General features: G+C 42.2%; 1 protein-coding gene across 1 annotated transcript in view; it reads left to right on the plus strand.

Annotated features, from left to right (window-relative positions):
* The window catches only part of HEPHL1 (hephaestin like 1), a gene marked incomplete at both ends in the record, with an annotated part of 58,482 nt that extends 42,015 nt beyond the window's left edge, over positions 1 to 16,467 (plus strand). Inside the window, 8 exons of the mRNA XM_081099632.1 lie at positions 3,795 to 3,934; positions 6,272 to 6,412; positions 10,369 to 10,475; positions 12,266 to 12,488; positions 13,980 to 14,119; positions 15,470 to 15,632; positions 16,097 to 16,171; positions 16,265 to 16,467. Of these exons, the coding sequence (XP_080955758.1) occupies positions 3,795 to 3,934; positions 6,272 to 6,412; positions 10,369 to 10,475; positions 12,266 to 12,488; positions 13,980 to 14,119; positions 15,470 to 15,632; positions 16,097 to 16,171; positions 16,265 to 16,467 (1,192 nt within the window). The remainder of the gene's footprint in view (positions 1 to 3,794; positions 3,935 to 6,271; positions 6,413 to 10,368; positions 10,476 to 12,265; positions 12,489 to 13,979; positions 14,120 to 15,469; positions 15,633 to 16,096; positions 16,172 to 16,264) is intronic.
* Between the last annotated feature and the right edge of the window lie 8,136 nt (positions 16,468 to 24,603).

The raw sequence follows: 24,603 nt of genomic DNA on the forward strand, positions 1-24,603 counted from the left end.
GGCTGGTAGAGGCATCTGTCAGGCTCAGACCTGCAGACTTCCTCCCCCAAAAGTTCATCTCCCCCCCACTTCTCAGCTTCCCTCTGTTTGGATATCACTGCCCTCCATAGACAGACTCAGAGATTTCCATGCAGAGAGCTAAAATCGCCCAACTGGTCATTGGCAGAGCTGGAATTGAACAGACCTTTTGAAGGACAAATACCAGGACATGTTGACTTCGGTGCCCCTGTCCTCTTGGTGCTTTATTATCATCCTTCCTTCTCCCCTCCCCTCCACACTCCTCATACTTATCCTTTATGGCTATGCCACGCACAAACTCCTCTACACACAGCTGTTCCTGACCCAATAGGTTTGTATCTCTTCTACCTTGTTGACCTCTGTTTTGAGGGTTCAGATTCCTGGAAAAGAGAGTATAACAGTGCCACCTTATGGATAACTGAAGAAACAAAATGAATCCACATTTTTAAAAGATTTGCTTCCGGGACAAGATGACTTAAAATTCATTCAATTATTCACCAATCCATTTGTTAAACCAGACACCCCTCTCCTACAAACCCAGTGCTGCCAATACAAGTTAAGAACTGATGCCAGTGCAATGGAATAGGAATGAATACTAATTTGGCCTTTTCTAAAAGGATTATTCCTTTACAAGGCTGCCATCACTAAAGAAATAATTTTGTTGCATGTACAATTTTAGCTCATGAGTGTGTAAGATACATAGCCTTCCTTATTTTCTGGAAACTCAGTGTAATTTCAGTATTAAGTCCCCCGCCCTCACCCCTCATCCCTCTGGGCTGGGAGGAAGTTCTAGGTTCAGTCCTCTGGGGTTGTCTCCCCAGTTATACAGAAGGATAGCAGGTGCTGAGTGTACTTGCACTAGCCCCTGCCACTCTGGATTATTGTGAACAAATAAATAGATAAAAGCAAAGTAAAATGAGAGCATGTTCACATGTTCAAAGTGTAACCAATCTGTAGATAAAATAACAGTACAGAAATGAAACAAGTTCCCCTAGTGGGACATCTGTGGTACCCTGTCAATAGGAGCCCAGGAACAAAGGCCCCTTCTACACCCCAGTTGCTATTCCTCTGTCCTTGGACCCAAGGCCATCGCATGGGACACATCCGTTTTTTTAAACCAACACTGGGAACAGGAAGTCTTTCCCTGAGGCTTGCAAAGATCATACTGGGGGAGGTTTGGGTCCCAAAAGGCAAAAATGGGGCCATTAGCACAAGGCCAGGGTTTGTGCAGTGGTAGAGAATTTGAAAACAGAAGTTCAGTTGCTACAGAGAAATCAAGTTGAATTCCTAGTATTCCTGACTGACATGCAGATAATGTAACTAACCTGGGATTCAAGATAATAACCTCCATCTACTGAGCACCCACCGGGATCCAAGCATTTTGCTAGGGCTTTTACAAACTACCTGGTATGACCCTCACAACACACAGGACATCCTAAAGAGACAATGATAGAGCAAGTGCTTACATGGTGCTTAGTGTCAGGCTCAGTGCATTACAGATCTTGTCTCATATAATCCTCACACCAATCCTGGGAGCGAGACACATTACTATCACCTCATTTGCAGGAAAAGGAAAGCTGAAAACAGCAGAGAGTGGCTCCAGAGTCTGTACTTGTCACTACCAGAAGCGTTACTGTGACACCTGGAAAATAAAAGCAGAAGAAAAGTTCCTTCCCTTGGAAAGCATACAGTGTAGGGTAGAAGGTATATGTGCGTTTGTTAAATACCTACTGTGTGCTAGGCATTGTGCAAAGTGCTGGCGAAACAGTGCTGAGAAGGGCAGACAAGGCCCTTCTCACACAGACTTGATGGTCCATGGGGAAGACATTAGGACAAGCACATTGAGTGAGGCAATCACTATGAGAGGGAAGTGCAGAGTGCAGCCAGAACTCATAACAGGAGCACACAGCCCCCTCTGGGGGAAAGACAGAAATCGGTTAAGTGGTTGGGGAAAGCTTCTGGGAGGAAGAAATCTTTGACCAGGAACATGAGGAGTAAACAAATTGAAGAGGTAGGAGCTGCACTCTTGGCACAAGGAACAGCACACGGAAGGCCTGGAGGTGGAGAGGGCATGTGGTGTTCAAGAGAGTGAATGTTTAGCCTGATGGGTGTGGCTAAGTTGGTTGAGCACGGTCCCATGCACCAAGAGGTAGCCGGTTCGATTCCCAGTTGGGTCCGGTTTTGAGCTTGAGCTCCATAGGGGGCATGCATGAGGCAGCCAATCAAGGTTTCTCTCCCTCTCCCTCTCCCTTCCTCTCTCTCTCAATAGAAACTTTTCTTTCCTTTTTTTTAAGAGTGAGTGCTTAGAATGACCTGAGCATAGAGTATGTGGGGGCCAGTGACGGGAAATAAGGCTTGGGAGGCTGTCAGAGGCAGAGAGTGAAGTAGTGGCATGAGAGCCAATTCAAAGAGTTTGGCAGTGGGAAGCCATAAAAAGGCTTCCCACAAGGACCGACGTGGTTGAATTTATTGTTTAGGATCACTGTCTGCAGAGCAGAGCAGAGCATAGAGGAATGGGAGGAGTGTAGTCGGCAGGAGGATGGTTAGGGACAATTCCAGTTAATGCCGGTGGCTTAGATTGAAGTGTGGGCAGTTTCACGTATCGCCATAGTTTAGAGATAAAATTGGTAGATTTTTTAAAATCTTCTGTGATGGTCTAGCTTGGTGATAGATTAAGTATACAGTCAGTCTTCATTATTGGTGGGTTCCACATTCACGACTTCGCCTGTTCACTAAAATTTATTTGTGACCCCCAAATACATTCTTGTGGTGCTTTTGTGAACATTTGCAGATATGCGTAAGGCAGCAATAATTTTGTGTCACCTGATATTCATGTCAAGCAAGGCCTCGCTCTGTCTTCTTGTCTCCAATCTCATGCTGTAAACCAATGTTCTATTTGTCGTTTATTTAGCAACACTTTTTTCCCCCCGTTTTATGCTTTTTATTGGTGATTTAGCTGTTTAAAATTTCCCCCAACAGTATCTGAATGCCCAAGAGGCCTTACAGAGGAAATATTTGTGTTAGACAAGCTTCATTCAGGCCTGCCTTACAGGACTGTTAGCTGTGAATTCAATGTTGATGAATCAGAAGTATATATTAACTAAGATGTGTTTAAACAGAAATATGTGTAAAGCAAGGTTCTATATTGATCTGTTAATGGAAATATTGTGGCCAAAGGTGAAGTGGAACCCAGCCCTGTATTTCCCCGGGGAACGTAGGTCAGTTAACTCAGTGTTTGTGGTGACTTTCTAGAACGTAACTACTGTGATTAACGAGAACCAACTGTATCTATATTTGTACATTGGCATATGCCCAAACCACAGACTTTCTTGAGATCTTTCTAAGCGGGAAAGCAAACCAAGGAACAGAATGATAACATGAAATCTGGAGCAATGTGGGCGCGTGGGTGTTTGCACGCATGGGCATGTGTGTGAGGTGGTTACTACCCAGAAGGAAATTCCAACCCCAAGGGGCCCTTGGGCGTCTCTAACTGAGACCAGCCCTTACTCAGCACCCAGCCGGGCTGTAGAGCAATGGCTCCCAAGAGCGAGCCATGAGCCAGCTCTGGGCTGCTTGCAGCAGTGCCCGCTGAGTGCCTTCAAATGCGGACTCCTTGCCCCACTCCCCAACAGCTTGGCGCAAAGGCCAGCTCCCCGGGAGATCCCAATCGCAGCGAGGTTGGGGCAGTACTGCCCCAGAGTGCCCCGCATCTCTCAGAAGCACTCAGGTTTTTCCACCGTCTAACAACTTTAATTTCTGCTGCTTCTGGTTTGCAGACATGGAGATATATTTATGAACCACACTGAAAACTGGATTGGCTCTCAGTACAAGAAGGTGGTTTACAGGGAATACACCGACGGAGAATTTGTTGAGATCAAAGCCCGGCCACCTCGAGAGGAGCACTTAGAACTGCTGGGTATGGCGCGCGCGCACACACTCACACACACGCACACATGCACACACACACACGCACACATGCGCACACACACACACACGTCCCTTAGATTTACACCTGAGAACGGAGGGAAGGAACAGAGTAGCCTGCCTGCATTCAGCCGCGTGCAACCTCTTCCTGCCCTCCCACTTTCAGGGAGCATGCTGTGTGCTCAGCCCATCCAACGCATAGTCAGATGGACAGAGCGCTGGCATAACTTCTTCAAGGTCCTCGATTACCCGTGCACAAGGCCATAACAACACACGTAAAAATAATTCTGACGAAAGAGGAAGCCCTTGTGGGAGAGGGGTGCTCAGGGTGAAAGGCCTGGTTTCCATTTGGGTCATGGCCTTCTTAGACCCACTCTGCCTGGCTGATGCCTGGGGCTGCCTGACCCTGTGAACAAGTTAAACCTCCCTCCTTTCCTTCCTTTTTCCACCTGAGAATCCCCAAACCTGATCCCATCGTGAAGATGTGACCTCAAGGTAGAGGACTAATCTAGATGACTTTCTGAAACCCGTTCCCATTTTTAAATGCCCATGGTAACTTATGTGCATAACATGACTTTATGTAGTGCTTTTTAATATCAAAATAAGGGCCCACGACTGCTAGCTCAATAAATGATCAAATGCCCCACCCAGCCACACCACACCTTCACCACCTATTGATATTGGCACACAAGCTTGTTTGTCGCCCTGAATGAAGTCAGCCCCGGTGGCAGCATTTCTTCTTTTGAGACTTGTGTGTGTCAACTGAGCTCTGAAGAAAAGGTGCTGGTCCTGCCAAGGGAGCTGGGTTGCCCCTCAGAGAGCCCCGGGTTGGCTCTGCTCAGTAAAATGACACAAACGATGACTCCCTCAGAGGCACGTCCTTGCAGCACTCCAGCCAGAGGAGCAGGAGGCCCATCGACTCCTTTTCTGCAGCTCAGAGAGAGGCCTGCCTCCTGACGTTACAAAAGGCACAAGGCAGGCACAGTACCGCTCATTACTGCTCCCTGTGACCTACCAGGCCACACATCCAAAAGCATTCACTGTTACCAGTGCAGCAAGCCTGTGCAATTTAAGTGGTAATGAATATACAAATAGTGATTTTAATTTAGGCATACTCATGCCCTACTTGTAATTATACCAAACTTACTGTTTAAAAACAACATGCCTAGAAATGTCTTTTCTAGCTTTATCATTTTTTCAGACACTTCCTAATTCACACTATTTCCTTCCAAAGATAATAATAGTCCAACAAATGTTAGATTTTTTTTTTTTAGGTCTTTCTCAGAAAATCAATTAAAACCATGGTCTGAATCAGTAATGAATGGATAGGTGTGGTCAGACCTTCCTTTCATGAGCATTTCTCCCTATGAATGTAGAATTCAATAAATGCCCAAGAATGTGAATAAATAGGGAACTGGTCTCAGGTGCTTCCAAAATGGGAGTCTGTTTCCATCCCATCAAAGCGGTGCCTCAAGAATGCCACTGTGTGTGTAATGCTCTGTCAGTGTGGTTGGGGGCTGGGCAAACTGCCTGGGCCACATTCTGGGCACTAAGAGGTAAAAGGCACCGGGCATGGGCGCTGGCATCCCATAGTCATGCTGGCACAGGCTTCCCCTGCTTTCCATTGGCACACAGGCTGGTTGCTTCTAACAGAAATTTGTATAAATGAGGACCGAAGTGAGCGCACCTCAGCTATCCAAATATTGAGAAACAGCGTTGGACATGCATTAGTGAAATCACTGTATTGATCATAAATCTATATATAAATTTACATTTTGTCCTTATCTTTCAAATCCCTTTTATACATATAACTTCACTGTATCATTACTTATAATAATTATTATTACATCCATTTACCAGATAGTGAGCAATTTCAGACTTAACAAAAGTTGCACACAGGGAGATTACAACTGAAAGTCTTCATTTTGTGGATATGGCTTTTCCTGGAGATTATGTCTAAGCAGTAGTAGAAATTTAAGTATTTATTATTGTGTTTAAGTGCACTGAAATAAGCACTTTACATGCAGTAACTTATTTAATCCTATAATAAAAGCATCACTAAACCCATCTTATAGAAGAAGACGTTGAAATTCAGGCAGGCCTTGACTATAAGGCCTCTCTAATAAGTGAAGGAGGCAGGATTTGGGCCCAAATTGGTCCAATTGCCAAAACTACATGCTATTTAATACTATATATATGGCCCTCTAAAGGAAATACACTAATGAAGAAGCTAATATTTATTTTATTTTGCCAAATACTACCTATATTTAAATTACTTCAGTGTTGAAAGAGCAACGATAATGCACACAGACCTGTGTTTTGCCTCTAGGACCAATGATACATGCCGAGGTGGGTGACTCTATCCTGATCATATTTAAGAACAAAGCAGATCGGCCCTACTCCATCTCAGCCCATGGTGTGGAGAACACGGAGAGTGGGAAGCGACTCCAAGTGTCCATGACAAAGCCAGGTAAGTTACCCCAGAGGTCTGCTCATCCTGATGAGGACACCAGACTCAACTCTTTTCTGATCATTTCTGATCTCATTTTAATGTTAATGCATTCCAGCCATCATGTAGTCACTCCCAATATGAGATCATCATTCATCCAATGACCAAATGTTTATGGAGGTCCCAAGATCCATTAGGGACCTAAAAATGTAGTAAGACATGATAATAGCTAACACATATTGAATGTTAACCTTGTGCCATGCTTTATATATTAAAAACACACACACTAATTTACCCTTATAATAACCCAGTGAGGTAGACACTAACAATAGTTCATTAAATCTGGTACCATTGACTAGAATGTCCATCATTATTTATTCTGTTTCTTAAAAAGAAAAAGACATGCTGCCAATTAAACTTTAACATGCCACTGATTTTGAAAACACATCCTGACTTCAGTTATATGAAATTGTGAGAAATGTTTATCCTATAATTGATGAAATACAGTAGTATGTCCATTTAACAAATGCCCAAAGCACAAGGAGTAAAGAACTTGACCAGGTCGTACATTAGCAATGAGGGGAACCCCAGTTTGTTTGCTATTAGAGCCTGACCTCTTACCCACATAGCTCTCTAAAGGTGCTTCAAATGAGTTTGGGAGAGAAAAGCAAATAAGATCGATCATTTCAGCAGTAGTGTGGGTTACGCATGATGAAATTCTAAGTAGTGAAGAATTTTAAGAACATGGCTGGGTGTGTTTATAAAAGTTCCAGAGAAGGAAAATTCATGAAGACTGATTGATTGCTTAGAAACAATTAGGAAAAGGAGTGATTAGGTAAAGTTTTATATAGGAGGTAGAATTCCAGTTGGGTTTTAAAAGATAAACCAAACCCGGCTGGCGTTGCTCAATGGTTGAGCATCAACCTATGAATCAGTTGGTCATGGTTTGGTTCCCCGTCAGGCTACATGCCTGCATTGTTGGCTCAACCCCAGTGGAGAGCATGCAGGAGGCAGTTGATCAATGATTCAATGATTCTCATCATGTATATTTCTCTCTCTCCCTTCCTCTCTAAAATAAATAGATAGATAGATAGATAGATAGATAGATAGATAGATAGATCCCCGAAGGGAGAGAAAAATCTCATAATTTAAGCAGCTTCCCATAACATTTACACAGTTGAAGTGTGGTTGTAATAAATGTGAAGAGCTACTGTGACCTTCAGTTATGAAATTGACAGCAACCATCAGTATAATTGTATAATTACAGGGGGGTTATATTTCTTTTTACCTCTTCTGTGTAGTAATATTATAATACTTAATACTATAGTAATTATAATAAAAGTCATATGAACTTTAAAAAAAGTAAAAACGCATAAAAAGGAGAAAACAAAACAATCTCATGCATCGCTAGAAACATCAGCAAGGTACCTATACAAGTATGCAGCTGGGGAAAGGAAAATCATCATTGGCTGATATTCTTCTGCCACACCCCACTCCACCCCATCCCCAGTAACAGAAGCCTGTATTTTGCAGCTTCAAAAAGCTTCTCATGAACATCCTAAATGTCTATCTATAGGAAAACAGTTAAGTAAATTTTGGAATATCCTTACAATGTACTATTATGCAGCCATTAAATGAAATTTAAGACAGCTTGAATGACATGGGAAACACTGGTGGTATCATATTAAGCAAAATACAAGTATAATGGGAAGGCCCGAGGGAAATAAGCCAAAATGTTAATAAAGGTTATATCTTCGTGATGGTACTTGAGTAGCAGAGTGATGCTTTTTTCTACTTCTTCACATTTTATTGTACTTTTTAGATTTTCTATAATGAATGCGCCTTACTTAGGTGAAGAGGGACATGTTTTAAAATGGGTCAAAAAGGCATTTAGTTATTCATTTTTGATGGTTGAAAGCATCTCAGGGGGAGAGGGGGAGAAAGAAAGGTGCCAATCAGGCATTGATGGGACTCTGGTAGGGCTGTGGACAAGTTGGGGTGACCTTTTGCAGGCTGTTGTGCCCTAATGGTGAGGACGTGCAAGGGACACAGCTCCTCTATGCTGGCTGGCTTTCCAAGAGTCCTCGACGTGAGGTTATGGGAGTGGGGAGAAGAATGATTAGAAAGTGACAAAGGGGCATTTTTCCAACCAGAAATCAGAGAGAGAATCCCCACAAGGGTCTGACAGGCGGAAAGGTATGGGAGAGCCCAGAGATGAGGGTAGGAGCAAGAAACTAACTGTGGGCAGGAAGTCCAGGCAAGCTGGAGAAGAGTAACCTGGGCATGCCTGAGATAAGGAGACCAGCATCGTAAGAAAACTGAGCAGCCAGCCCCTATCTTCTCTTTCAAAATTAAATGACTCAGAAAACATTTACGGAGCAGCTTCTTTTTATTTAAGGCTGTGCTCTCTGCTGGATTGTTCCAACTTTAATCATACCACACCAGTAGCCACTTGCATTTAGGAAGCTAAATATCAGCGTTTTTATCTTGTGATTAACAAGGCATGGAGGCTATACTAAACTTAATGGAAATTAGACCCAAAGTCATATTGGTAACCCACTGGTGTATGAGCACTTACGGAGCAAAGTTACATGTAAGCAGTACTTTTGTTTTGTGGCTCACATTCAGCTCTAGGTTATTTGTCCTGATGTGGTGGGGATGGGACACAGTTCAAAAGGAGATAGTGATTTAAAGGTGGCTTTTATTTGAGACTATTACAATGGGATTATCTTGCTAATTCATGAGTATATTTATGACTCCTCTGCAAGGCTCTGGATTGGCCACAGGGGGTTGCACAGATATGGTGCCTAGCAACAGGCAGTGCACACATTTGTTTTAGTGTAGATAGAAATTAACATGTATTGACTGCCTTCAATGTGAGGCACTATCCTAGGTATTTTACTTCATTTCATCCTCACAACTGTCTGAAGACTGGATAACTACCCCACTTAATAAGTCAGGTGTGCCATGCCAGCACAGCCAAGGGTTCGGTGAGCCTGAGGGCGGTGGTGAAGGATGTAGGAAAGGTAGACAAAGAGAATAAGCTGAGTCTCCGTGGATCTCCTGTGCCTGGCTAAGGACACAGAGAGCGAGATCCAGAGGGCAAGCTGAGCCTTTATTTTATAGCCAGAGGTAAACAAGGTAGTGGTCACCATAGTTACAATGTTCTTGTGAGTTTCACTTGTTTTGGCAGCACTTGCTGTACCTCCCACAGTCCATTAGCTACCCAGATATGATCTAGGGAGGTCATAAGGTCAAGCCTAACTATGCTAAGAGGGCTGTGCCCTCTAAGCTGGGACTTGTTTGTGGCTTTGCCAACAGGTCAGTTGGAGCTTAACCCTATAGTGCTCCCTACAGTAAGGAAACTAAAGTTCAGGGAGGTTAAGTAGTGTGTCAAAGGTTGGGTAAGTAGGAAATCATGGGGTTGAGATTTGGAACTAGATCTCTCTGGTTCTAACTAGATCTCACCTGTTTGCACATTAAAATCACCTGAGAAGCTTAAAAAAAAATACCCTAGTCCCAGACCCCCCCACATTCTAATTTCATTGGTTTGGGATGAGGCCTGAGCAGTGAGGGTTCACAAAGCTTCCTGGTTATTCCATAGGAAGCCAAGACTGAAATCCATGGTAATTCAAGTGAGCTTGAGCGTAGCTCGTGGGAGAGAGACATGACATTTGAGGGGGGAAAGCAGTGAAGTATAAAATAAGTCTTCATTTCCTAAATAAACATTAATTGATAATAGAAAGAGCAAACTAGAGGGGAAGCTCTAGTCTGAAATGAAATATCGGCCACTTTGAAACTGCAGAAAATCAAGATGTGAGTTTAATGGGAACATTTCTAATGAATGGGTACTTCTCCCTAGCAAGGAACATCAACCAAAATATATAAAGATCTGTTTGTATTATTTCTCCAGCTAAATCGCCTGGAACAAGAGGTAACACTAGTAAATCCTTTCTATTTCTTCTCATTCGTTTCAGGAGAAGTAAAAACTTACATATGGAATGTCCCCAGAAGGTCAGGTCCAGGGCCATCTGACCCAAATTGTATTCCATGGGTTTACTATTCAACAGTAAACTTTGTGAAGGTAAGATGGAGAGAGCAACCAAAGTGCTCACAGTAATATGGCTTTAAGTTGACTATAAATTATCACAATTCTGGTGGGTATATGTGAAGGGTATCATGGTTGAGAGCAGGGGTCTCAAACTATGGCTATTTGTTTACATTCTCTATGATTGAATTGAGTAGTTGTGAAAGAAACAGTATGGCCAACAAAGTTAAAAATATTTATTACCTGGTGCTTTGCAGAATATAAGTTAGTTGACTCTTAATCTGAAGTATGGGGGAAAAGATCAAATCAAATCCCAATGTTTCAGTTATCACATTTAGATTTTACAAGGTAGTTTATGTAAATAGGTAGCCATAAAATAAAAATATTTTAAATATAATTTATACCATGGTTTTCAATGTGTGGAATCTACCATTTTAAAAGGCATCACCACTGCTATCGGGGTTCAGGAAAAGAAAACACATGCCAAACATAATAACTGAAATTACAAACTATTTGAGTAATAAATAGGCTAACTTTATATAGAAATGAAAGGCAAGATTCACTATTGATTGAGTCAGAGATGTATATGGTAAAACAACTAGTCTTTAATAATATGTCATAAATGAAAGTCCAAACTAAAATCACATCTCTATATATAAAAGGCTAATATGCAAAGTGTCCCCTCGGGAGTTTGACCGGGAGACCAGGAGTTCGCTCGCTCGCTATGACATGTGCTGACCACCAGGGGATGGCACAGAATAAAGGGAGGCCCCCACCAGCAGCCGGAAGGCCCCTATCTGCCAGGCCTAGGGACCCTACACCTGTAGGAGTTTCGTGCTCTGGGCCTCTAGTATGATATAAAATTTAAGTAGTGCCCATTGTTTAAAAAGTAAAAGATTCTCTTAACCTTCCTCTTAAATATTAGATGGTTGCATTATTGTCCTTGAGTTGTACTGGACAGTGCAGGAGTTACAGGGTGACATTCAAGACAATTCAAAAATTAAACTTATATTTTGGAATTATGGGAAATGTACACTTATTCATTTATTTCTTTGTACATCCCCCAAAATATTTATTGAGCACTTGTACTATGAGCTATGCAAACATTCTTGTCTTGAAGGACTTAAACTCTTTGAGGAACATAATACATATGCACTCCCATAATTATAACAAAATTCTGAATCTGTTGCATTCTATAGGAGTGTAGGGGAAAGAGAGTCTAGGAAGAGAGAGCATTGTGAGGAAAGCTGAAAACAGGAAAGCCAGTGTGTTTGGGAAATGCTGAGAGTCCCATTTGGCCAAATGGGTAATAGGAAAAGAAAGCAGTGGAGGAGCGTAAGCTAGAGAATCCTGATGGGTTCAAGGACCTGTGGAGGATTAACATTCTATTCAGTAGGTCTTGGAGATTCACTGAGGACTTCTAGATATGGGAATGATGAGATTAATCTGATGGCAGTCCGCAGGGTGGGCTGGAGGTGAGTGAGCCAGAGACCAGAGAGGGGCCGATTTCTAGCCCAGGGTGAGGTATTAAGGTCCTACACTAGAAGGATGGCAGATGGAATGGAAAGGAAGTCGCAGAATGGAGAGGCATGGTGAGGGAAAAGAAATGTCAGGTTTGACGGCAAATGAAACTGGACCATCTGAGGAAGAAAGAGGAGTTAAACACTGAAATAAAGTTATCTGATCTAAATGACAGGTAATATCATAGCACTGTTAACAGAAATAGAGAAATAACTTTCTTGTAAGAAAATGACTTTGTTACAAGCACTTAATCGGTATCATTAAATTATTTAAAGGCTCTTCTACTCAGTTTTATTTTCTTTCAGGATACATATAGTGGTTTGATGGGCCCTCTGATTATATGCAGAGAAGGCGTGTTGAATGAAAAAGGAAGAAGAAGCGATGTTGATTATGAATTTGCTCTCTTGTTTTTGATATTTGATGAGAATGAATCTTGGTATCTGGACGACAATATTAAGAAGTATCTCAATAAAGATCCACGAGATTTTAAGCGCACTGATGATTTTGAGGAGAGCAACAGAATGCATGGTATATCAGAGATTAAAAAAGAAGACCTTTGGTGAGATAAGCTCATAGAAATTCCTGTAACTGTAGGAGGTCCCCAGCCTCCTTCTCTGAGCCCTTCCCCACCCCCAGGGGCTCCTGGATGGAAGCAAGTCCTCTAAAGCTTTCCTTCACAGGGAACCAGTCAAGTCACTGGATGGCTGCCAGCAAGGCCCAGCCAGGCTGTGGACCAACTGTTTTAGGGAGCTCTACCTCTGGATGCTGGGATCCCTAAATTTTAAGACTATGAAATAATTATTTAAAAGTGAATCAGCACTTAATCGTATATTTCTATAAGAATACATCATAACTTTTTTTTAAAATATATTTTATTGATTTTTTACAGAGAGGAAGGGAGAGAGACAGAGAGTTAGAAACATCGATGAGAGAGAAACATCGATCAGCCGCCTCCTGCACATCTCCCACTGGGGATGTGCCCGCAACCCAGGCACATGCCCCTGACCAGAATCGAACCTGGGACCCTTCAGTCCACAGGCCGACGCTCTATCCGCTGAGCCAAACCGGTTTCGGCCATAACTTTTAATTGATCAAATTTAAGGACCTGGTTGAACTGTTTCTGGGACATAAAATACCATCACCAAATTTCTGTTTTAATGTGTCTATATTATTTAATTCTACGTAATTTAGAGTAGTTTTATTTTTAAGCAGGAGTAATGGGTTTCATTGACACATCTGTACTCTCTCAGCAAGATCTACTTTTGACCAAAGGTATACCTAAAGAGTATACCACAAAGGTCACAAAGCTGGTTAATTGCCAACGTAGATCAGAATTAGCCTGATTTTTGACTCAGCTACCCTTTCCCCTACCCATTTTGCTTCCTTCTCCCAAAAGTTTCTTGGTATGCTCTCTATTTTTAATGGATTAATTCATCTGATGCACAGAATAAAAACATAGCAGAGAGTAAAGAAGAGTCCCACATCACATCAACCCACCTTGAGCTTGCTTTGGTCCCTATGAGGTCATGGGCTCTGCTGGTGTGAAGCTGTTTAGAGAGTCAGCCAGGCTTAGAAACTTGCCCCAAGGTAGTTCTCAGAAAGTACATATCAAGAAAATAGCTTCTAATTGGTTCAATTATGATTTATATGAACTTGATTCTCTGTGCTTTAGTCCACTCAACTGTAGAATGATATGAATCCGGCTACCTGGCAAATGGGGCTATAATCTACTCCACAAAGAGACTATACTGAATAAACAAACCAACAGCACGCCCTGCTACCCAAGATGTAGCTTTCAAAAACAAACTGCTATTCTCTTTCCTAGCAATCTTTGTATAAGGATTTCTTAGGAATGTGAATTTTGGGTCTAGAACGGTGGGGACATTGGCAAGTGCAAATGAGATTGTTCCATTTAATCAGGCAGATGAGAACATTGGTGACTTAGAGGTTGGCTTGAACCAGATTAAGGAATGAGGGTCTCCTCACTAATCAGAAGCTATTTTCTCTTCACCATCGTAGCTATTAATGGAAAGATTTTTGGGAATCTCCATGGCCTCATCATGAATGAAGATACAATGACAAACTGGTATTTGTTAGGAATGGGAAGTGAAGTGGATATACATACCATCCATTATCATGCTGAGAGCTTTCTTTTCAAAGTAAGTATAAGGAAAATGCTTTGGGGGAGGAGACATTCTGAACTAATAAATTCAATGCATTTCCACTATAAAGTAAGAGGTTTATTTGGCAATAAAGCTTGGGGGGTGGTGGTGGTGTCAATATTAGAGAATAGAACAGAATAATGTGGTTATAGCCTGCCCCTGGTAGACATTTCTTAATATGTACATATATTTTATTGTGCTTAAAAAGTCCACAAAAACAAACAAAAAAACCTCTCCAAGCTTCAGATGAGAGTTTTTGCATCTATGTTCACGAAGAATATTGGTAGTAGCTTTATTTTCATGTAAACTATTTGTCTTGGTTTTGGTATCAGGGTAATGCTGGCCTCATAAAATGAGTTTAAAGTGTTCCCTCCTCTTCTATTTTCTGGAAGCTATGTTTAGAATTGGTATCATTTCTTCTCTAAAATTTGGTAAAATTTGCCAATGAAGGCCTATGGATGTGGAGTTTATTTGATGGAAGGTATCAATATAATTTCAGTTTCTTTAATAGGTAATCTGAATAGTGATAATTATCAGCTTTTACCGTAAGGGCTTTGTCCATACCATCTAAGTTGTAGAATTAATGACCAGTTGTTCACAATATTCCTTTATTATCCTTTTTAATGTTTATAAAACTCAGTAATGTCCCCTCTTTCCTTCCTGATATTTGCAATTTGTGTCTTCCTTCTTCTGCTTTTTCCTCCTTGGTCAGTTTGTCTAGAAGTTTGTATTAGTTATCTATTGCTACATAACAAATGACTCCCAAACTTAGTGACCTAAAACAATAATTGCTCATCTCAATTTCTCAGGGTCAGGAATCTGGGAACAGTTTAGCTAGTTGGTTCTGATTTAGCACCTTTCATGAGACTGCAACCAGACGTCAGCTGGAACTGCAGTCATCTGGCTTGACTGGAGCTGGAGGATCCACGTCCAAGCTCACTCACAGGGCTGTTGACTGCAGGCTTCAGTCCCTCACCATGTGGGTATGGCATGGGAGCTGGCTTCCCCAAGAATGAGCGATCTAAGAGGAGAAAGCAAGAGAGAGGGTATAAGGCAGAAGCCGCTGTTTTTTATAACCTATTCTTGGAAGTAGAATGCCATCACCTCTGCCATAGGCTATTGGTTTCATAGACCAACTCTCATGCAATGTAGGAGGGGACTACAAAGGTTATGACTACCAGGAGGTGGGGATTATTGGAGGCCATTGTGGAGGCTGGTCACCACAAGTTTATCAATTTTATTGATCTGTTCAGAGAACCAGCTTTTGGTTCCTTTATCTCTATTATATTTCTATTCTTGATTTTATTGATTTCTGCTCTTACCTTTATCATTTCCTTCTTTCTGCAGATAGATAAATCTTACCGAGAAGATGTGTATGACCTCTTTCCTGGGACATTCCAAACCATCGAACTGTTTGCAGATCACCCAGGGACATGGCTGATACACTGTCATGTATCCGATCACATCCATGCTGGCATGGAAACAACCTACACAGTCCTTCGGAACATAGGTATGCTGTTGTCTGTCAGTGATGCCAGGGGATAGGCTTTCTGTAGACCCTGAAGACAGGAGGCATAAGACCCCCAAGGACCACAGAGTTAAGCAAGAGAGACAGACATGTAAATAGTAACCATAATAGAATCTGCAACATGCCAAAACAGAGTGCAGAGTACAGGGCTCAGTGACAGCAGTAGGAAGCAAGGGTCAACAATGGGGATATGAGCCAAGGTTCCACAGAGTCCATCATGTTTCCGACGGGTCTGAATGGATGGGTAGAAGCCTGAAAGGTGACTGGGTTGGAACAACATGTATAGTGGAAGGAAGAATAACACTGAGAATCCAAGAAAGACTTACAGATAACTGACGGGGAAAAGTTCTATTTGGTGAAAGGAAATAACTCTTGAAACAACTCATGTCATGAAAAGAACCTACTTCTATTGTTTATAAAACAATCAACTTGCCTTCTTTGTCCAGACAACAGGATTCCTTACTCCACCAAGCCTCCTTCTGGAGGAGCCTCCCATCCAGCCACCACCGCGCCCTCCCACGGTAAGGACCCCTCGCTGACCCCTGCGTGGGAATGGTCAGTCTCACGCTCCACGGAAAGGCAGAGGCCTGACACCTCACTTTTCTTTTTCACAGAAGAGCCTGTCAAGGAGCAACTCTATTTCTTTGGCAAGAATCTGAGTCCCAGAGGAGCTAAAGCAGCCTTGGTCATCCTGTTCATCATCGGACTCCTCCTCCTGATCGTCACCATGACCCTGTCCCTCAGACTGCGCTCTGCACGGAAGCAGGTGGCCTACCAGGCGGTGCAGTCCTGCGCGCTCCCCACCGACGCCCTGTGAGCGGCTGCTCTTGCTCCGCAGGGGAACTGGACAAGGCATGGTTCACCAAGGAAGGTCCACACTGTACCCTGGATGGGCGCTGATCCTCGGGAACACAGTCAAAGCAATTTGCTTTTAGTTATTTGTTTTTAAATGGGCTGTGCGTAATCCTCAGGTATGAAATACAGAGAGAGGAGAATGGGCGTGACTGACAGGCCTGCTCTCAGAATACATTTGCTGAAGTGTGGATTCCCTTTGAAAGATGTCTTTTGTTTCCAGCTCTCACACTTAGATTAGACAGTGAGTGCTTCCTTAGCTAACCGTCAAAGTTCTCAGATGGACAGCTTCTGGAAAGTTATCCTGCCTCCGACATCTAACTGGAACAGCACTGGTTTCTCAACCCCGTTAAACAAGATGCTTCCTTTCGCTGTTCCAGGGAACAGACCTTTCTCAGGAGTTCATGGAAATGTCAGTGTCAGTATCTGCTGATAGAATCTGACCAAGTGAATATTTTAGAGCGTTAGCCAGCTCTCCCGGCCTTTTCCACTTGAATATAAACAGCTGGCACACTATTTGTTACAGAAGGCAAAGTTATACGCATTTTTAAAATATTGGTGCTATTTTTATGCAAACTGATAGAGATACTTGAATGTGTATGACTCACTTTATGTTATTAGTTTTTACCGTCTGTTTCTATGGCAATGTTTGTATTTTCAAGAATCAACTAGAGAACTTGAATCTGTGTTTCAGAAAGTGGAGGGCTGGAATCTGAAACAGGGGGTTAGGTTCTCGCATGGTGAGTCAGGGCTCTCCGAGAGTTTTGAGAGAGCATCTAAGATGGAAGGAAACTTTGCAGGAGGCGAGTCTGGGCTTGAGTCTTGAGTCTGATTTTTTATTCACTTCGGGGTTCTTTCCAAGTCTCCATCTTCTAGGAAATAAAAACAGTCTCACCATGTCAGGAACACCAGGAAGAACTCAGTGATGCAGCTGACTGGTTGGGAGGAGAAGGGAACCTCATAAAATCCGTGATTCTATGCCTCTTAAAGACATAGCTCCTTGTGAGAGAGGGGGGAAAAAAAAGGAAAGGCTAGAAAAAGAGAGTCCCGGTGGCAATTATTTACACCATTAAATCAGCTTTCAAAGGCTCAAATGCAAAAATAACATATTGAATAACTAAACTCAATCCACTCTGAGGCAATCCATACTCTTTGTATGCATAAAGGTTAGGTGTAAGATTAATAAAAGCAATATTGTTTATTACAACTAGACTGAGAAATTGCCCTTAGTTCAGGGCAAGCTGCTCTGTGATGCCAATGCCGATGCCAGACTAGTGACAGTAGAACATCTGCCCTAGCCATGGATCACTTGGATGTCCTGATGAATGAGTAGGATTTAATAAATACTGGTGGAGGGAACTTTCATACTTTCTGTCTTCATCTTGGTGAGGGGAAACGGGATTTGGTAGAAGCTAGCTTTACCTAAGACAGGATGTGAATGCTAATAGTTCTGTTCCTTGTTTGGTTGAATGCCCTATCAAGCAGGGGTTTGAACTCCACCCTGCTAACCACGGATAATGTGATTTTGTAATAGGTGCTCTACAGTTTTCATACATGTGTAGACTGCATCATTTCATCATAATGATTATGAGAAATGTCTTATTTATAACTCACTTAGACGACAAATTATATAGTTGTAAGTTTTTTCCCTTTTCTCTTAGTTTATTTTTTTTTAATGAACATGAAACCACACAGTAGTTTGATTATACCATTTCTCTTTTTAATAAAGTTTCACATAAGATGGCTATTTGCATGTTTGTTTGTCTTTTAACTAAAAGTTACCTATCATTAAACCTGGGATGGGGAGTAGTTAAAGGAGAATATATTTTAGATATTCAGCAGCTATCCCAGTTATACGTGCTAAAGGAAATGAAACACCAATTTATCTCCACAAGTAATATGGCACTCCCCAACCATTGTTTCCTCAAACGTTACCACACTTCTTCATCCTCAGCCTCACTCCTTTGAGAAAAATCAACCACATCACACACATCTTTTCCTCCAGTTACAATAGAGGAACTGTTCCTGCTCCTGGCAGGGCTAAGTCCCTCCTCGGCTCTGGACCTCATCCCTTCTTGCTTTCTCAAGGACTCATTCCCTCAGTTACCCGTTTTTCCTCCTGCATGCAGTCATCATCAATACCCACCATTAACAATAGAAAGCAAAATTGCCTGAGCCAGTTTGGCTCAGTGGATAGAGCGTTGGCCCTTGAACCAAAGGGTCCCAGGTTTGCTTTCAGTCAAGGGCAAGTAACTCAGCTGCAGGCTCCATCCCCAGCCCCGGGCATGCATGTGGGAGGCAACCAATCCGATGTGTCTTTCTCCCATCAATGTTTCTCTCTCTCTGTCTCTCCCCTTCCCTTCCACTCTCTCTAAAAATCAATGGAAAAATATCCAGGGGTGAGGATTAACAACAACAAAAGAAAGCAAAACAAGAGCCCTTGTCCTTAACTCCATAAACCCCTCCAGCCCAGTTTCTCTGTTCCCTTGGTAGTAGAACTTAAAGCACTGTCCATGCTGGCTGCCTGCACCACCTCACCCCATGCATTCCTCAACCCACTCCAATGGCTTCCAATCCAGGGTGCCCAATCCTCTCTTTCCCACATCCCAATCTGCTGTTGTCAAAATCAATAACCATTATGCCATTTCTACTGCTTTCTTGCCCATCTTTATCTTACTCAACCTCTCAGCAACAACTGAGAGCTCCTTCCTTCTAAACATCCTCTAGTTTCTTGGTTCTCCAACATGAATCACCGCCAGCCTTCCATCTTCCTCAACTGCTATTCCGTCTCAGTCTCTTTTGCTAGTTACCTGTCCTTTCTCGGACTTCAGTGTCAGCATGCCTCAGGGTCTGACACTAGCACCTTTTCTCTCTTATGCTCTCTGGGGTAGACTAAATAATGTCCCCAAAGATTTTTGTCTTATTCCCAAACCTGTGAATGTTACTTTATATGGGAAAAAAAAAAGGACTTTGCAGTTTTGAGCAAGTTAAAGATCTTAACACATTGCAGACGGATCACAAGAATTACCGTGTTTTCTGTTTTAATTTCTTTAAAAAGATATTAGCTTTTAAGAACATGTAATAAATAACTTCAAAATACAATGGGTATTTGATTTTAAAGTGTGCCTTTAACATTTATGTAAAACTTTTTTGTACTCATTCAATAGAAACTTATCTGGACACTGGGTAAAGCTAGCAATAAAACTACTGGTCTGCAATGTGTTAGTATGAGAAGTGGATACTGGATTACCCACATTGGCTGTAAGTGTAATCACAAGTGTCCTTCTAAACGAAAGGCAGAGAGAGATCTGATTACAGAGGAAGGCATTGTGACGCAAAATTCTTCGCTGCTGGCTTTTGGGATGGAGAAAGGGGCTACAAGCCAAGGAATGCTGCCTTAAATGCTGGAAAAGGCAAGGGAACAAATTTTTCACCATAGGAGGGAGCATGGCTCTCTGACATCTTGATTGTACTCCAGTGAAACTGATTTCAGACTTCCTGAGTTTAGAGAGAATAAAAGTATGCCACCAAATGTGTGGTAATTTGTTATACCCCTCTCCATAGATGATGTCGTCCATCTTCACGGAACTGAAAAACATCTTTATGCAATAAATTCAAAGTTGCTTCTTGTGAGGCTGCAGACCATAAATCCTGCTCAAGCAGGATGGACCACTGCTGCAGCCCCCTAACCAGCCTCTCCCTGTCACTCTTGCTCCTTCCACCCAGCCCACACAGCTGCAGCAGTGTTCTTCCACATCTGACACATCACTTCCTGGCAAATGCCCTGCAATGTTTTTCCATTTCAATTTCATTTTCTTTTTCCTTTCTGAAAAAAACCCAAATTCCCCAGTTGCTGACACCAGAAATATAAAAATAAAAAGGAAATGCACAAACATTAGTCAACTTATTTTTAGCTTATTTATCTCATTCACTAAGTCAATAATCCCCTCACTGACCATTCCTTTTCTACTATCTAGAGCAGCTGTTTCTAATCCACCTGCCTACCCATTCTGGACAGCCCCCCACCCATCTAACCCATTTTAATTTTAGAATTACGGATTTAGGGTGGACACTATAACACTGCAGAAAGATCACGGGCTTCAGACTTAATAACCCTGTTTTGGACTCTGGCTTTATTCTTATCAATGTTTTCATTTCACTTTTAATAATATTCAAACTCCTTAGCCTGGTCCATAGGCCCATTCTGATTTGGTCCAGGCCCACCTCTCCAACTTCGACTCTGCTCTAGCTTATATCAGTTCTCATGCCCTACTAGTTCTTTCTCACCTCGGGGCCTTTGTGTGTTCTGCTTTCTGTGCCAGGGATGCTCTTCCTCTCCAGCACCCTCATACCATTTCCTACCTTTTGCATTTCAGCTATGAGCTTCCTAGAATGCCTTCTCTAAAGTGGGTCCCTCTTCTTGTTATTGCCTATCTCTATTGTTCTCCTTTGTAGCACTTATCACACTACATAAACATTTAATTGCTCTGTTAATTTTAATAATATCTGCCTCTTTGACTGGAATTTGGCTCCAGTCACAGCAAGATGCCTGACCTGTTTTGTTCACTGCTGCAGATACATAATAGTTGCTCAGCAAATATTACTTGAATAAATGAATGAATGACTATATAAACAGAACAGACAGTGTAGTGAGCTCAATTATTTTGACTTAGACTATTTTGGTTGCAAAAGGTCACATATTCCAGGGTCAAAAGTCAAAGGTCTCAAACAAACGAAACAGTTCTGGGGCAGTAGCTTTGAGGCCCACTACTGCCTTGGCCTCCTTCAAACAAACGACACTGGAGTAAGGTGTGGGGGCAGGGAGGACTATTTTATCCCCGGATGTACCTTACGATGATTGTAAAAAAGCAATATCAAAACAAGGGAAGTCTAAGAAACTGTCACAGCCAAGAGCTGCTAAGGAGACATGACAACTGTCCACACAAGAATGTCCAGCCTAAGAAAAAGTCTTATAACAGTTTATTTGAGCCAAACTAATGACAATTTCTGGGAAGCAACATCTCAATACATTGAGAAAAAGCTCCTGAGAATGGCAGTTTTGCAACTTATTATTTTAATTGTTTTTTTTATTTTCATCTTTTTAATAACTTAAAAATTTTTCACGTACAGTTGACATACACTATTATGTTAGTTTCAGGTGTACAACATAGTGATTAGACATTTATGTAATTTACAGCTTATTTTATACACTAGAATCAAAGGAGAAGACATAAGCCAGGTTACATGAAACCAATTGGTGGTAGATTAGAAAGGTGGGAGAGAGCAAAGCAGGAAAATCTCTGAGGTTGGATAAAAAGTAAACCAAAGACACATGTGTTTGTTTTACATTGGTGAGTAAAGGGTAGTTAACAGTGAACAGTTATAGCACAGAGATGGTATTTGGGCAGTAAGATAACAGTGAGGGTTTCTGTGGTCTCTTGCTCTAGGAGACGGTGACCTGGGGGGCCTGGAAAAAAGGGATGACTCTGACATTCCAAAGGTATGTTATCTTAGATGCAAAAAGACAATAAACATGCTCACTTAAGGTAAAGATTGACCTTCGTCAAGGAAGATACCTACCGAGGACTATCTGCCATGACTTGCTATTAGTTGCAAATTTTTATGTTCAGATCATCTTATGTGGTTACTTTCAGTCTGTTAGTTTGTAAGGCCCACCATGCAGGCCTCCCCTGAGCTTGTCAGGTTTAGTGTGTGATCCCTTTTTCATCCACACAGTTAAATATAATGTGGTATCCTGGATGGAATCCTAGAACAGAAAAAAGACAGGAGGTAAAAATTAAGGAAATTTTAATGAATATTAATGTATCAATATAGGTTCATTAATTGTAACAAATGTATCACCAATATAAGATGTTAATAATAGGGGGAAATGAGTGCAGGAGTGGAGGTATATAGGAACTCTGTGCCAACTGCTCAATTTTTCTGTAACTATGACATGGCTCTAAAAATTAAAGTCTATTTAAAACAACAACAACATTACATACACTCTGGTGTGACACCTTAAACTTCTGAGGCTGATCATGACAGCTATCTTAATGCTAAGCACCCATGAAGTGGCAGGCGCCGTTACATATATTATCACATGTAATGCTCAGAACAACCCGGTGAGGCAGGCAGTGTTAGCCTTAATCGGTAAGTGAAGAAACGGAAGCTCAGATTTCCAGTGACACATCCTTGATCAGACAGCAAGTACGTGGCAAATCTAGGAGTTGAAGCTGCTTTCTTTTTCCTCCTGAATACCTTGGCACACATCAGATTATTTGATCTGATTTCTATAGTAGGAAAAATGGCTCCCTTAACTATCCCTTTCTTTTGTGCCATTCACCTCTGCCCTCAAAGGCAGGGCGTCAGTTTGGGATCTCACTACTCCTCATGTGCAAAATTTCAACAGCCTCTTACCTGGCCTTCCCACCTCCAATAGGTGTTCCAATCCACTCTACATGTGGCTGGCAGATTCACCTTTTTCAAGCACAACTCAACTTACATTACTTCTCTCCAAACACTACCTAATACTGGCTGGAAAAAAAGGCCAGACTACCTTCTCTGGCCCCACCCTCTTCATCCCTGACTCCCCCCCTTCGTCTTTCCTGTATCAGTGTTAGATGTCTGTACCTCCCATTTCCTAGCAAGTTCTCTTTCTTGCCTCTATTGTAAATTCAACAAATGTGGACTGACTTTCTGCTAAATGTAAAAAACTCTGCCGGGGCTGAGGGCAATTTACAAAACTGCAGATTCTGTTCGGACCCTCAAAGGAACTTGATATGTAATGAGATAGCAGAGATGCAACCCATCACACAAGGCAAAATGAGCTAAAAGCTGGACCAGGGGAAAGTGCTAGGGAGGGAGTGATTCATCACAACGGGGGGCTCAGGAAAGCTTCCAGAAGAGGGGACCTTTGAGCCTGTTAGATGTGTCCGTTATGACAAGGAGAGAAAGGTCACAGCATCTACGCTTTCATTCACTCCTGGAAAGCTCCTGCCCCAGCTCTGCCTGCCAGACTTATCCATACTAGGCCTGTCTTTTATGCACCCCCCTTGGCACACCCCACCCTTCACAAAATCACTTACCCTTTCCAACTTGTATTATAGTTAATTGTGCACATGCCTTATGTATCTTACTAAATCATGAGGTCTTTGAGGGAATGGAATGTGTCCACTTCATCTTTGCTTCCCTATCCATCAAGCCCAGAACTGGCCCATCTCTGGCCCCTAGTATATTGCCTTGTGAGTGTGGATAAATGAGTGTAATTGGGCTACTTGTTTTTAAACAATTTTCATGGTGAAAGCCTTTCAAATTCCTTTAGACACTTAACAAATATTTATTAAAAGACTTACTATGTACAAGGCATTTATGCTAAGTGTTAGAGTTAAGAGTGGTATACCTGGGCATGGGCCTACCCTCATGAAGCTTACCACATAAAGGGGGAGACAAACATTAGTGAAAAGTTAGACAAATGCCTGTTGAATTGTAGTTGTGAGTAATATTAAGAAGAGAAAATAGAGGGCAACAATAACAGGTAACACTTACAGAGCACTCATCAGCTGCCCTCGGCACTTTACATAGGTTAAGTCATTTGATCCTTATCACAATCGTAAGAGGCATAACCACTTTATAGATGAGAAAACAGGCACAGGAGGGTCAAGTACCTTTCCCAAGGCCCACAGCTAATAACCAGTAGTGCCCATATTGCAAAAATATATAATAAAGTGACCTCAGAGAAGACTTTCCTGGACAAGTGGCATCTACCTGAGATAAGGAGGGTGAAAAGAGCTGGACAGGCAAAAGGGCCACCGTGGGAATGTTTTGCAAGGAAGGGCCTGGAGGAGGCAAGGAGCCTGAAACACTTGAAGAGCTGTATGGGAAGGAGTGAAGCTGGCGAGGCAGGCAGTGACTGCGCTACGAAATTTGGATTTTATTCTAAAAGCAACGTCCACTTTAAGAAGGGGGAGGTGACATGATCAGATTGGAGCTTTTAAAAGCTCCCTCTGGCAGCAGGGAGAGAATGGCTTGCAGGCCTAGGGGATACATTCCTATGTGGTTAGGAGAGAGGCTGGTGGCCTGAATTGGGGTGCTGGAAGTG

This window comes from Myotis nattereri, assembly GCF_964212035.1.
Source record: "Myotis nattereri genome assembly, chromosome: 9".
In the NCBI taxonomy this organism is placed as follows: Eukaryota; Metazoa; Chordata; class Mammalia; order Chiroptera; family Vespertilionidae; genus Myotis; species Myotis nattereri.